General features: G+C 42.5%; 1 protein-coding gene across 1 annotated transcript in view; it reads left to right on the top strand.

Annotated features, from left to right (window-relative positions):
* Window positions 1-371: 371 nt before the first annotated feature.
* The window catches only part of LOC123386917 (deleted in malignant brain tumors 1 protein-like), a gene marked incomplete at its 5' end in the record, with an annotated part of 76669 nt that continues 62560 nt past the window's right edge, over window positions 372-14480 (top strand). The window contains 6 exons of the mRNA XM_045068873.1: window positions 372-465; window positions 1373-1690; window positions 1839-1910; window positions 6892-6960; window positions 7229-7300; window positions 13951-14268. Coding sequence (XP_044924808.1) covers window positions 372-465; window positions 1373-1690; window positions 1839-1910; window positions 6892-6960; window positions 7229-7300; window positions 13951-14268 — 943 coding nt within the window. The remainder of the gene's footprint in view (window positions 466-1372; window positions 1691-1838; window positions 1911-6891; window positions 6961-7228; window positions 7301-13950; window positions 14269-14480) is intronic.

The following is a 14480-nucleotide window of genomic DNA, read 5'->3' as shown; positions in this document are numbered from 1 at the left end:
GGTCTGGGTGAGTTGGCCAAACACCTAGGGCAAAGCTAAAACTTCCCCTCATTGATACTAATGCCATGTCCCCACTTGCACACAGCCGGTGGTTTCCTAAAAGAGAAAGAAGAGAGATGGCAACAGAGAGAACCAGAAATGGACTCACGGGCATTCCGAGAGCTAGAGTGCACAGGCCATGGGCAATATGGCAAAACCTCATCCTAGAGACTGGAGAACGAAGTGTTAAGACAGGGCAAAGTGAGGGCTTCCCTGCCTCAAGCATTGTGGGGGAAACCAGTGACAACACATAGTTGTCATAGTTTTGGAATGTTCCCATTGTAAGCATCTTCTTTCCTATATGGTAATAGAAGGCTCTTGGTCCCAAGTGATGTCCCTGTTTGTGCCCCTTCACAGGTGATGGACTGTCAGCTACCATACCCACAACGCGCCCTCCGACCCTTCCCTCCACACTCGCATCAGCAGGTAATGTGTCCCTGTGACTTGCCTAGGGCTGTGCTCCAGGTTTTCTCAGCATCTAGTCCGTGCCACACACAGACGTACGAGCTTTCGCTATTCTGTTCCACCACAATAACCATAAAGGAAGGTGTGATCTCCAGCATTTCACAAATGCATCAACAGAGGCTCAGAAAGGACATGAACAGAAGACACTCTGTGATGCTAGAGTCACACGACCATACGTGGTGAGGGCTGGAGCTCCCAGAGCCACCCCGCTACGGGGATCAAGTTGGTTTCACAGTGTTTTTCTTGGGCACACAGATGGATGTGGCCCCTGGGTGTATTAGCGGAGAAAGGCGTGAATGAGGACTAACTGCTCATCCCAAGGTGGTCTGAGAAAAGTCCGTGGAAATGTTGCATGTCAGGTACATGACTAGGCTGTCTACAGCAGAGCCTTACTGTGACAGAAGAGACTAAAGACAGAATGTTCACTAGTAATTTGGACTGTCCATTTCCCTGCACTGTTGCAGCTGAGCAACACTGGTCTCCTTGGCCGAATCTAGGCCTTCTCCTTAGCGCAACGAGCTAATGCCTCCCTTCAATTGCAGAACTAACATTTCCATAAGCCAAATCTCCTGTACATCTCCAGGTAACCAGCAAACAATTCCTCTCAAAATCACCTGGGGTATTGACTTCCAGGTCTGTTGGGCTACACTGGCAGAAGACAAGTCCTCTCAATACGAAGAAATAAAAAAGATAAATAAAGAAAGCTACAAAATCTGTTCTTTTACTGTAGGTGATGGGGGTTGTGACCAAGAGACAAAATTTCTGAAAATTTAAGCAATTATCACCATGCACTCTACCCCAATACGGGAAATTTCCCTGCCCTCAGAGAACTAGGTCTCCAGTCTCTCTCTTGCTTGTGCCTCCCCAGGGGCTTGGATGGCGGTGAGGCTGGTGAACGGCACAGGCAGGTGCTCAGGCCGGGTGGAAGTTCTCATCCAGGGCACGTGGGGAACCGTGTGTGATGACCTCTGGGACCTGGCCGAGGCCACAGTGGTATGCCGCCAGCTGCAGTGTGGCCGGGCTGTGGCGGCCCCCACAGGGGCCCACTTTGGGGCAGGCTCCGGGAAGATCCTGCTGGACGACGTGCAGTGTGCGGGTGCTGAGAGCCACCTGGGGCAGTGCATGCAGAGGGGTGAGGCCGGGCTCAACTGCGGGCACCTGGAGGACGCTGGTGTTGTCTGCACAGGTAAAGAGCTGTTGTTATTTTTTTTTTTTTACCATGACATCACTCCTTTGTCTCTCCCCTCACATATTTCTCTATGATTATTTTAATAACACTTACGTTATAAATGGCACTGTAGACCTTAGCTTGTGTTTTTTCTTCTGACAATTAGGTGGTGATGGTTCACCAGGCCCCACTCCAACCACAGAGCCTGAAAGTGCCACCTCTTCATACACACTGTCAGGTAAGTCCATTCTTTGCTCGGTTCTTTTGCTTCAAGACTTTCCTCCCTAGAATGTCCCTTTCATAAGGCGTGTTAGGAGGGTCTTCACACTGAACAACTTCAGGGGCACCACCCTTGTAGAATGCACTGTGGAATTTTGTCCCCATGGAGGTCATCACGTGTTATTTGTGAATGGTAATTCCTGGGGTGGTGCAGTTCAGTAGCCCACGTGGTTGAGTCACTCCAGGGTGGAATTGTTATCAGCCACTCTACATGCTACCACACTATACAGAGGGGCCCAGAGCAGAAGGCGAATCAGGTTTCTCACTTCATCATCTAGACCTCTTAAATAATTCCTGACGTCGCTAAAATGAAGCCTGTGTGTTGAGAATGTTGAGTTGACTCCAAAGGGTTCAGAGGCTCAGTCTATTAAAATTAATTCAGTTAAGTTTGAGTTAATTTCTACCAACTATGATTTAAGGTGATCGACACATATTTTTAAAACTGCTTAAAGATTCACATACCAGTAGATATTTGTGTGATCATTATATAGCATCCTTTTAATTTCAAGAATCTGGAGAATACAGGAACAAATAAGTGGTTAGAAGAAGACACAACATATAAAAATGAATAGTTCCTCTCTCTGTAGATATTTGATAGGAGAGCAATGAAGCCCGTTTCCTTAAGTACACGATACACGGATGTCATCATAAAATGGTTGCTGGTGAAATTCTCACTGACATCAGCTAGACACTCGTGAGTCCCCTTCTTTCCTCTGATTGGAACTGAGTCTCAGTTGCTTCACCATTAGGAGTAAAGCTTCTGGTGTTTTTGACATACTAAGACTGATTCTACATCATCCTATGGACAATGAACCAGAAGTCCAACTAAAAAAAATAAGTTATATGTATTTTCCCTTTTCTATTCCAGCCCATTTTAAATAACAAGTTTGGTGGCTTAACAATTTCTAGATAGTCTAGTTACAAATTATTTAAACATATCACAATAATGAAGTGACTAGTCAATTGTTTATATATGTAAAAGAATATTATGAAAAATATCAAACTCACTGACAAATGTTAAGGACAGTATCATGAATTCTTTGGTACCCACTACTGAGCTTTATCAAATTCTAATATTTTGCTCTAATTGCTCGAGATCTTTTTAAAAAGAAAACCATACAACAATGCAATTAAAGGGTCATACCTTGTAAGCAAGTGGGATTTTTTTCTCTGAGATGTAAGGATGATTCAACATATACAAATCAATAAGAGTGATATGCCACACTAACATAATTAAAGATTTCAAAAATGGGTGCGATCAATGAAGGGGATTAAGAATACACTCATTGTGATAAGCACTGAGTAACATATAGAATTGCTGAATCACAATGTTGTACACTTGAAACCAATATATCATTATATGTTAACTACACTGGAATTACCTTTTTAAAAAAACAAATAATTTTTTAAAAAAGAAATCACATGAGGCAGAAAAAGCATTTGACAAAATTTACCACCCTTTCATGATAAAAATGCTTAACAAACTAGGTGTAGAAGGAAAGTACCTCGACATAATAAAGGCCATATATGACAAGACCATAGTCAATATCATGCACAGTGGTGAAAATTTTAAAGCCTTTCCTTAAAGATCAGAAAAAAAGACAAGGATGCTCACTCTTGGCACTTCAATTCCGTATAGCACTGGAAATCCTAGCCAGAGCAATTAGACAAGAAAAATAAATAGAAGAAATGAAATGGGAAAGGAAAAAGTAAAATTCTGTTTCCAGATGACATGATCCGATTTGTAGAAAACTCTAAACACTCCACAGAGGAAAAAAAAAGAAATGTTAGAACTAAAAGAAATCAGCAAAGTTACAAGATACAGAATCAACATACAAAAATCAATTGTGCTTTTCTACACTAACAATGAGTGTAGAAATTAAGAAGACAATCCCATTTGCAATAGCATCAATAAGAATAAAATGCTGAGGCTCCTGGGTAGCCCATTGCTGGGATGCCTTCAGCTCAGGTCATGATCTCAGGGTCCTGGGATCAAGCCCTGTGTCAGCCTCCTTACTCAGCACAGAGCGTGCTTCTCCTTCTCCCTCTGCCTGCTACTCCACCTGCTTAAGCTCTCTCTCTCTGTGTCAAATAAATAAATAAATTTTTTAAAATGTCCATGCCACCACAGAGATCTATAGACTCAAAGCTATTTCCACAAAAATCCCAATGGCAATTTTTATAGAAATATGAAGAAAAAAACTAAAATTCATGTGAAACTACAAAGACCCAGAATAGCCAAAGTGGTCTTGAGAAAGATCAAAGCTGGAGGCATAACGTTTCCTGTTTTCAAAGTGTGTTATAAACCTACACTACAGTACTGGTACAAAAATAGGCATGTTGACCCATGGAAGAGAATAGAGAAATAAACCCACACATACATACTCAACTGATCTTTGACAAGGATACCAAGAACACACAGTGGGAAAAGGATGGTCTCTTTGACAGATGATATTGGGAAAACTGAATACCCATATGCAAAAAGATGAAATTGGACCCCTACCTTATACCATATGTAAAAATTAATTCAAAATAGATTAAAGAATTAAAGAGATTAAAGAATTAAAAGATTAAAGATTAAAGAATTAAACATAATGCTAGAAAATATTAAATTTCTAGAAGAAAACAGGGAAGTCTTTTCACACTGGTCTTAGCAATAACTTCTTGTATATAACACCCAAAACACAGGCAACAAAAATAAAAATTAGTAAATGGGATTATATCAACCTGAAAAGCTTCTACATGGCGGAAGTAACGATCAACAGAATTAAAAGTCAACCAATGAAATGGGAGTAAATATTTGCAAACCATATATCTTCTAAGGGGTTAATTTCCAAAATCTATATGAAGCTCCTAAAACTTATATTAAAAAAAATCAAATAACCAGATTTTTTTAAATGGGCAAAAGACTTGAACAGACATTTCTCCAAAGAGGACGTAAAAGTGTCCAACAGGTATATGAAAAGATTCTCAGTATCATGGTTAGGAAGGTGCAAATCAAAACTACAATAAGAGGGCGCCTGGGTGGCTCAGTGGGTTAAGCCGCTGCCTTCGGCTCAGGTCATGATCTCAGGGTCCTGGGATCGAGTCCCACATCGGGCTCTCTGCTCAGCGGGGAGCCTGCTTCCTCCTCTCTCTCTCTCTCTCTCTCTCTGCCTGCTTGTGATCTCTCTCTCTGTCGAATAAATAAATAAAATCTTAAAAAAAAAAAAACTACAATAAGATATCACTTTACACCTGTTAGAATGTCTACTAAATTTTTTTAGTTTTATTTCTTTGAGAGAGAGAGACTGCACACATGTGATGCACATGGGGGTGAGGGACAGAGGGAGGGGAAGAGAGAATCCCAAGCAGATCTGCAACCTGAGATCACAACCCGAGCTGAAATCAAGAGTCAGACACTTAACCAACTGAGCCACCCAGGCACCCCAGGATGGCTACTATTTTTAGAAAAGGGAGATAACAAGTATTGGTGAGCTTGTGGAGAAATTGGAGCCCTGTACACTGTTAGTAGAAATGTAAAATTGTTCAGCTGCTATGGAAAGCATTTCAAAGATTCCTCAAAAAATTAAAAATAGAACTACCATATGATCTAGCAATCCCACTTCTGGGTAATATATCTAAAGAATTGAAATCATTCTTACTGCACTACCATGTTCATGGTAGCACTCACAATAGTCAAGATATTAAAAAAAAAAAACCCACGTGTCCACCAACAGATAACTGGATAAAGAACATGTGATATACACATACAAAGAAATATTATTCAGCCTTAAAAAAGAAGGAAATTCTGCCATTTGTAACAACATAGGTGAACCTGAAGGACATAACACTAAGTGAAATAAAGTAGTCACAGAAGAATAAATACTGCATGATTTCACTTATATGAAGCATCTAAAATAGTCAAACTCGGGACACCTGGGTGGCTCAGTGGGTTAAGCCTCTACCTTCGGCTCAGGTCATGGTCCTGGGGTCCTGGTATCGAGCCCCGAATCAGGCTCTCTGCTTGGTGGGGAACCTGCTTCCTCCTCTCTCTCTCTGCCTGCCTCTCTGCCTACTTGTGGTTTCTGTCTGTCAAATAAATAAATAAAATCTTTAAAAAAATAAAATAGTCAAACTCACAGAAGCAGAGAGAATGGGATTGTCAGGGCTTGAGGGAGGGGGAAACAGGGAGTTTACTGGGGAAGAAGTTTCAGTTATACTAGATGAGTAAGTGCTAGAGATCTTCCATACAACATAGTGCCTATAGTTGTATACAATACTGTATTGTGCACTTCAAAATTTGTTAAGAGGATACACATCATGTTAAGTGTTCACATGGAAAAAAAAAAAAGGAGGGGAAAAACACAGAGAAATTCTGGGAGGTGCTGGGTGTGTCTGTTACCATGACTGTGGTGATAGCGTCACAAGTGTTTTCATATATTCCGACCCAAAAAGCCATACACATTGAACATGTGCAACCCTCTGGATATCAAGGATACCTCGGTAAAATTGTTTTAAAAAGGAAACAATACAGTACTCTATTACTGTTTTATGAGTTAATAAGATGAAAACAGGGCTGCCTTAATGTCCTATGGAAGCCTCACATGGCTTAGGTTACTCAGAGCCCAGATAAAGACACCACAAATAAATGGAATTCAGCCATTCAGCCATTAATTGATTGTGTGTCCCTGTGGTAGAACACATCTGGATTGCTCCTCAAAGGAAAAGAGGGAAAAATTCTTAATTGGTTCTGTGGGCACTTAGCAAAATGACCCACCATCCCAGTATGAGCATTTTCATCCCACAGTGAGTCTGAGATCCAGTGTTGGTTGAATGTGGCCACAAAGGAGATTGGAATGATGACTAAAAACCCTAGTAGGACAGATTTGTGCCTAGTCTTCTCTTTGCGCTTTCTGGTGTTTTCTAGCAATGAGTGTCTCTTTGTTTTACACGCACAGGTGATGCACGGACAGCAGCCATGCCCACCACAGAGCCTGCTACACTTCCTGTGACAATGACTCCAGCAGGTCAGCTGGCATTTCTTCTACAGGGAATAGAGGGAGGGCACCGAGGGCCAAACACTGGGCTGTCCCCTTCCCAGACCTGACACCATGCGGAGTGCTGATCACAGCCTTGGGAGGACTCCTTGCCTGCATAGGAGCTGAATCAGGAAATGACGTTCATGTTTGAATGTGACCTTCAAGCTGGGTTGGTGTTGGAACCTTGGTCTTTCTAAAGTTGAGATTCGGGGATGTCCCAATTACTAGAGATGCTTCTGTTTGTCCCCACCCACAGGTGATGGATTTTTTGCAACGATAGACACGGCAGAGCCTGCAGCCCCACTATCCACACCTACAACCCTGGCAGGTAAGTCCTTGGGAAAAATCCGGGAAGGAGCTAATGTTTGTGGAACAATCAAAATGTGATGAAACAGAGAATCGGTGCATTCGTAGAATGGACAGTTCGTTAAGCACTCACAACAACCCACCAGCCTTATTCTCCCCACTACTGCGTCTTTGTTCCACAAAACAAGAAAGGATCACTTTCTAGCATCATCCACCCACAACATGATGAAGTCAAGATTTGGGCACATTATCAGTCTGACTCCAAACCCACATGATGACTAGCCTTTTGGGTCAGGGGATAGCATGTCCAAAGCTACGTCTGGACTACTGGGAAGAGAACATTCTTGAAAGTCTCATTGCTATGGGAGAAGTTCATTAAGACCATAGCCAGGAAACTGGGGATTCAGCTGTGGGTCCTCACTTACTCTGTTGTTTTTAATACAAAAATCCTAATAGGAAAAACTTTCAAATTCACATTTTCCAATGGGACAGTTGGCAAAATGGCAAAATATATCATTTTAGTGTCCCTAGAACTCTGTATCGGAAATGAACCCCAATCTGTTTCTTCCTTCCTCACCCTGGTGGACCTGCCTGCATATCTATGATTACAAAGGGGAAAAGCCCGTTATGCCATTTTGGCATCTTTAAGATTGGTTCTGCAGTAATACACATCAGCAGCAACTGGATTTTTCCAGGTCAAGTCATGCACACCTGAATCATGCGAGTGTGTTTAAAATAAATGGTATGGCAGAAGTTGGTGGCTGTGTGTAGTCATTCTGCTTCCTCCTAAAAGAGCATCACACAGCAGTTACACATGACCTCTGATGTTTCAGACCCTGGCTTGAGCTACTTCTTGACATCCTTGGGGCCCTTAGGCACTTTTGTCTTCAAGGACCCCTTTCTCCATATGTATGTATATATATACACACATCTAATAATATTTTATGACTGTGTTGGTATTTAAAAAAGTGGAAAGCAGACTAGATTATATAGTCATCTTTTTATTCAAATTTTAAAAGAGAATAGGACATTTTGGGGGCCTTTTAAAAGTCACATAGCCCCAGGCAGTGGGCCCACCACATCTGATCGATGAAGCTGTCTGCTGCTCTTGGTTGTTCTGAATAACTAGTGGTCTGAACCCACCACCACCCCAAGGCTGTTTGGGGAAGAGGGAAAACATGACACTTCTGCCCACCATGAAGCTATTTCAAATTGGATGAGAGGGGATTCTGACTTATTTTACAGCTTCCTGGGGCAGGAGATTTGACTGGTTGTGGTAAGAGCCATTCCAAGTCCACAGAGTCAGAGCTGGGCTCTGTAAGCCAGGCTGCCCATTAATAGCAGTGCTTCATAGCAAGGCAGCCTGTTCTTGGGCCACGTTTGCTCACAGGAGCTTTGTTGAAAAGAGAGGTTCGTCTTTTAGGGAGCAGAGCACACAGTTCCTGGCAGGACCAAGTGAAGAACAGTAGGCAATAGTCACACTTCGGTGTTTCCATGCTTTTCCAGAATGAGGTAGAGAGGAGGGTGTCCACAGAGCAAATATTGACACCCCGGGAGAACTGGGACTTTGGGGAAGTCCCAAAGCCCCAAAACCCAAAAGAGGTTTTGACCTACAACCTCTCAGCAGGCTTCCTCGCCTTCTTTTCTGAGCATAATCTCCTTGTGATTATACTAACGGTGCACATTCCCACCTGCGATTCTACTCGCATGTATAGGCCAACTGATCTCAAAAAAATATTAGAGAAATATTACTACTTCTGTTATTCACATTATGTTGTATTATATTATATTGTACTGTATTCTATTTCTACTCCTATTTTGTAAGGTAGAGGACGTCACACAATGAGACATAGAACTCTTAAACTCTTCGTTTAACTAAGAAATCCAGTGAGGCAGTGGGTTCTGCTTCTTATCTCTTCCATGTAGGGAACTGAGACATGCTGAAGATCACTGTTGACATAACACAAAAACCCACTAGGGTTTTGCTTTTTTTTTTTTTTTAGAACATTCTAGAATGTAGAATGTCAATATCATGGCCAGGGCAACAACAACAACAACAAAATAAACCAACCATGAGAATTGCAGACCCTTTCACTCAAAATAATACAGATTATTTCTCCTTTATTAAAACTTTCATCTGTGAAGACAGCATTATAACGCAAAATAGTATCTGTTTTTCTGTATCTAACTGAAAAGAAGGACTTTTTCTTCCTTTCTACCTTGCTGAGATCTTTCTCCCAGGCAGCACTGAGGAGCTGTTAGAATCCCTCTGGTTAGCAGTGAGGGAAAAGAACAGGTCTGAGTAACTCCGCACTTACAGTAAGGATCAGAAAATGAAAGAAAATGTTGATAAAAGGAATGTGAGCATATATATTTTGCATCTACAGAAACAGATCTTCATCTCTAATAAGTTAAGATTTATTATAAAAATTCTGTAGGCTGAGGGGTACCTGGGAGGCTCAGTGAGTTAATCCTCTGCCTTCGACTCAGGTCCTGATCCTGGGTCCTGGGTTCAAGTCCTGCATCGGGCTCTCGGATTGTGGCCATTGCTGCTAGGAGCTCAGCAGGGAACCTGCCTCCCCTTCTCTCTGCCTGCCTCTCTGCTTACTTGTGATCTCTGTCTGTCAAATAAATAAATAAGTAAATAAATAAAATCTTTTTTAAAAATCTGTAGGATGAAAAGATATTACTGCTTAATAAATTCCTACATTACATGTACATGGGCAGCAGCTCCCTCCAAAAAAAAAAAAAAAAAAAGAGTGTCTTTTGTTTAAGTAAAAGACATTGTCTTCATTCCTTTTGACTCAGTTGTTTTTTGTTTGGTGTCTTGGTATTTCTATTTTCACCTTGGCTACTGAATTATTAGCTCTAAATTAGCCTAGACTCAGATGTATAGTAATACAAATTTTAAGATATAATTTGGTACCTTATGTCCTGCATATATTTTCATATTTAAATATTTCAAAAATAAAATGCACCTTATTACTAAAGACAAGAACAGGGGGAAAAAAAGAGCATTAGTCATTTTTTTTTTTATCATTATTATGTAATCTTGGTCACCATACAGTACATCATTAGTTTTTGATGCAGTGTTCCGTGCTTCATTGTTTCCATATAATACCCAGTGTTCATTGCACCAGTGCCCTCTTTAATACATCGCCAGGCTAACCCATCCCTTCTCCCCCGTACCCTCTGAAGCCCTCAGATTATTTCCCAGAGTCCAGAGCCTTTCATGGTTCATTTTCGCCTCTAATCCCCCACCTTTCTGTTTCCCTTCCTTCCCCTAATGTCCTCCGTGCTAGTCCGTTGTTCCACCTACAAGTGAAACCATATGACAATGGCCTTTCTCTGCTTGATTTACTTTACTTAACTTAATCCCCTCTGTTCCATCCATGTTGATGCAAACGGTAGGTATTCATCCTTTCCAATGGCTGAGTAATATTCCATTGTGTACATGGACCACATCTTCTTTATCCATTCATCTGTTGAAGGATATTTCAGCTCCTTTCACAGTTTGTTGATTGTGGCCATTGCTGCTGGGAGCACTGGGGTGCGTGTGCCTCTTCTTCTCTGTATCTTTGATGTAAGTACCCAATGGTGCAGTTGCTGGGTCATAGGGTAGCTGTATTTTTAACTTTTTGAGGAATCTCCACACTGTTTTCCAGAGTGGCTGCACCAACTTGCATTCCCACCAACAGTGTAAGAGGGCTCCCCTTTCTCCACATCCTCTCCAACACTTGTTTCTTGCCTTGTTAATTTTTGCCATTCTAACTGGTGTGAGGTGGTATCTCAATGTGGTTTTGATTTGAATTTCCCCGATGGCTAATGACGTTGAACATTTTTTCATGTGTCTGTTAGTCACTTGTATGACTTCTTTGGAGAAGAGTCTGTTCATGTCTTCTGCCCATTTTTTGACTTGATTATTTGTTTTTGGGTGTTGAGTTTGGCAAGTTCTTTATAGATCTTGGATACCAGCCCTTTGTCTGTCATGTCATTTGCAAATATCTTCCCCTATTCCATGGATTCCCTCTTAGTTTTGCTGACTATTTCCTTTGCTGTGCAGAAGTCATTATTTCTAAGAAAAATTTTGCTTTAGTTTTGTTATTAGGATATGTTGGTGTTTCTGAAACGTGTTGTGTGGAGTTTGAATTTTGCAAGACAGTAACACTGACTCAAACCAGGGCTCCGTTTCCAAATCTCAGAAGTTTCTCTTGCATTCATGGGTTGAGTTCTTGGCTTTGTTGTAGTCTTACCTTAGGACATCTAAGGGATTTTATTCTGTGAATAAGCTTGTGGATTCCCAAAAGGGGTTAAGTATCCACAATTTTTCCAAAATTATCTGACCAGGGAACAGTTTCATTTTTCAGGAGGCAGCTCTTAAGACTAGTATTTGGCCTAATGGGTTTTAGTGAATGGGTGAGTTCTAAATTATTGAATTCCTCCATGTGCTACCCTGAATTATTCTAAACAAATTTGGGTGAAAAAAAATTGCTTTCCAGCAGAGACACATTTGTAAAATTAGGCCTAGTTAATGTTGCAGTATAACAGGATTCTTTCCCCCACTCCCTTCCTCCCCCCATGTCCTGCCTTCCTTCCTGCCTGCCCCCCTCCTGTATTACTCTCTCCCCCTCCCCTCCCTCCTTCTTTCCTTTCTTCCTCTCTCCTCTTCCTTCCTACCTTCCATCCATCCATCCATCATGGTGTTCTATGCACATGAGCTAAAATTTCACAGTGCTAACAGGCTTACTGTCATGTAGTCTTCCTTCTCCAACTTCACCCACTTCCTTGGTTCAATACCTATAAAATATTAATCTGATTCTTTTGAGATTGTTCTCCAGTTTTCGTTTGTTTTGTTTTCTACTAAGTAAATCTTACTAAGATTTCTTGCATGGACCGTGGAACCAAATGGCCCAATTTCAAATACTGGTTGTCCAGAACTGTGTGATCTTGGGCACGTTTTTCAACTGCTTTGTGCCTTAATTCCCTTACCCACGTATAATAATAATATAATAATAGAATATGTTTGTATATAACACATCTGTGAGTGTGCCTATATGCATGTATACACACTATTATTTATATACACACATCTACACATGTATATAGATACATAGATGTGGTTTGAGAACCGTGGTGGAGGTTAAAGGAGCTGATGGTGTCAGTCACTTAGTGCTGGACACTAGAAAGTCTATATAAACATTAGCCTTATTATAACTGTCGTCATCATTGTTGTCATCAATTATTTGCTTTTTGCTGAAGTGAGAGAACTGGCCTAGGGAAATCTAAACACATTGAGAAATGGATTTCAGATGTCAACATCTGCACGAGGCCTGGCCTTTCTCCCAGGGTGGTGGCCAGGTCCCAGGCGTGTGTCCCTAGAGAAACAGAAGGTGAGTGCGTGGCAGTTCCCTCACCCTGAGGGGTTCAAGAAAGTCACAACTCACCCAGGTTTGAAGGGATGATGCAGAAGGTCTCCTTGGCACATGGGACTCTCAAGGTCCAGAAGGCCTTGAGGAATGGGAGATACTTTGTAGACATCTTTCAGAAACACAATTGACCACGATCCCCTTCTTCCTCAGCATCTCAGGCCTACATTGGTTGGCACCCCATTGCTCCAAACATCACCCGCAAGGTTTCTCTGTGGTGAGTCTGCTCACCTCTGGTGGGTAGCCACCCCCACCTAGCCCACTACAGCCCAAGTTAATGCCCTGCAAACATCCTCCTGACCCCACCCTCCTGCTCTCTAGTTTCTACAAAGAATGTGCTGAAACTTTCCATCAGCTCTTATTATCCTTCCGTCTTCTCTGTCCTTGTAGATCACAGCGTTCACATGCCTTTCTCATGCTTGGGGAAGGAGAAGTGAGGAGCTCATTTAATCAAATCATGTTGCAGTTGAAGACCCCACAGGTTTCCCTCCTGTGTGAACTTGCCCTTCCCTTCACTGTGTCTGGAGCGAGCCCCCTTTCCTTATGATCAACCTGCAGAAATAGACTTCATGTTTCAAAGCCATTTCTTCATGAACTGATCTCCCAAAATAGATAAGTGTCCATCACCAATAACACTATTAGGCTCCTAGAGGTGTTCCTCGTTATTTGTCCTGATAGTGCAATGTGTGTGGCTTCTCCATCCTGTCATTGGTTATAAATCCTGAGGGGTGAACTTTATCCAGTTTTGCATCCTAATACATCTTAAGTGAACATTCTGTGGTTAAAAGTACAACCATGCTGGTAACAAAGAAATGTCTCTAGAGCTGAAAAGAGTGCCCTATAATCTCCAGATGACACTACACTGGGCAACTTCCACAGGAAGACTCTAGTCAACTGTCCACCAAGGCATGGCTCTCAAAGGGCCCTATCCATGCAACCCTCAGGCCAAGGGTTCCCTGCAGTTCTTTTGCTGTAAGTGGCATGAGGGGACATGTATAAGGTTGAGAACCCAGGGCCTCTGGATTTCCCCTTCTAGAAGTCTGATGCTGCTGCCTACTGGGGTCTTCCAGCACTTCCAGGAAGAAGAAAGTCTAGTCTTGATGTTCCAAGACCGTAGAGGTCTCTATCTGCCCAACTGAGAGCAATTATGACATTAGCAGTATAAAAGAGCACTGTAACAGGATCAAGGCAATATGCTGACACAAAGGTCAATCTCATAATTTCCCATTGCTCTGTGCCTCCGCAGGACACTGGATGGCTGTGAGACTGGTGAACGGCACAGGCAAGTGCTCAGGCCGAGTGGAGGTTCTCATCCAGGGCACATGGGGAACCGTATGTGATGACCTCTGGGACCTGGCTGAGGCCACAGTGGTGTGTCGCCAGCTGCAGTGTGGCCAGGCTGTGGCAGCCCCCAGAGGGGCCCACTTTGGGGCAGGCTCCGGGAAGATCCTGCTGGACGACGTGCAGTGTGCCGGCGCTGAGAGCCATCTGGGGCTGTGCGTGCACAGGGGTGAGGCTGGGCTCAACTGCGGGCACCTGGAGGATGCCAGCGTTATCTGCGCAGGTAAGGGGTTCGCTGTCAACCCTCATTAGGAAGCCTACTCCTATCCCCTCACTTCTCATTCTTCCACACACACAACATAGCATAGCCCAGAAAAGTCAGTGGATTGAGGCAGGCAACTGGTGTTGTCTACATCTTTTCAAAGTTATACATCAGCCTGACCATCTCCTTGCCTCTTATTGAGTATGGTTCACTATCGCTGATCCAGGCTCAGA

This window comes from Mustela putorius, unplaced genomic scaffold (genome assembly GCF_011764305.1).
Source record: "Mustela putorius furo isolate JIRA1106 unplaced genomic scaffold, ASM1176430v1.1 tig00003909_pilon_pilon_pilon, whole genome shotgun sequence".
Taxonomy (NCBI): Eukaryota; Metazoa; Chordata; class Mammalia; order Carnivora; family Mustelidae; genus Mustela; species Mustela putorius.
The sequence above is the reverse complement of the archived record's forward strand: the minus strand, read 5'-3'. Positions and strand labels throughout refer to the sequence as shown.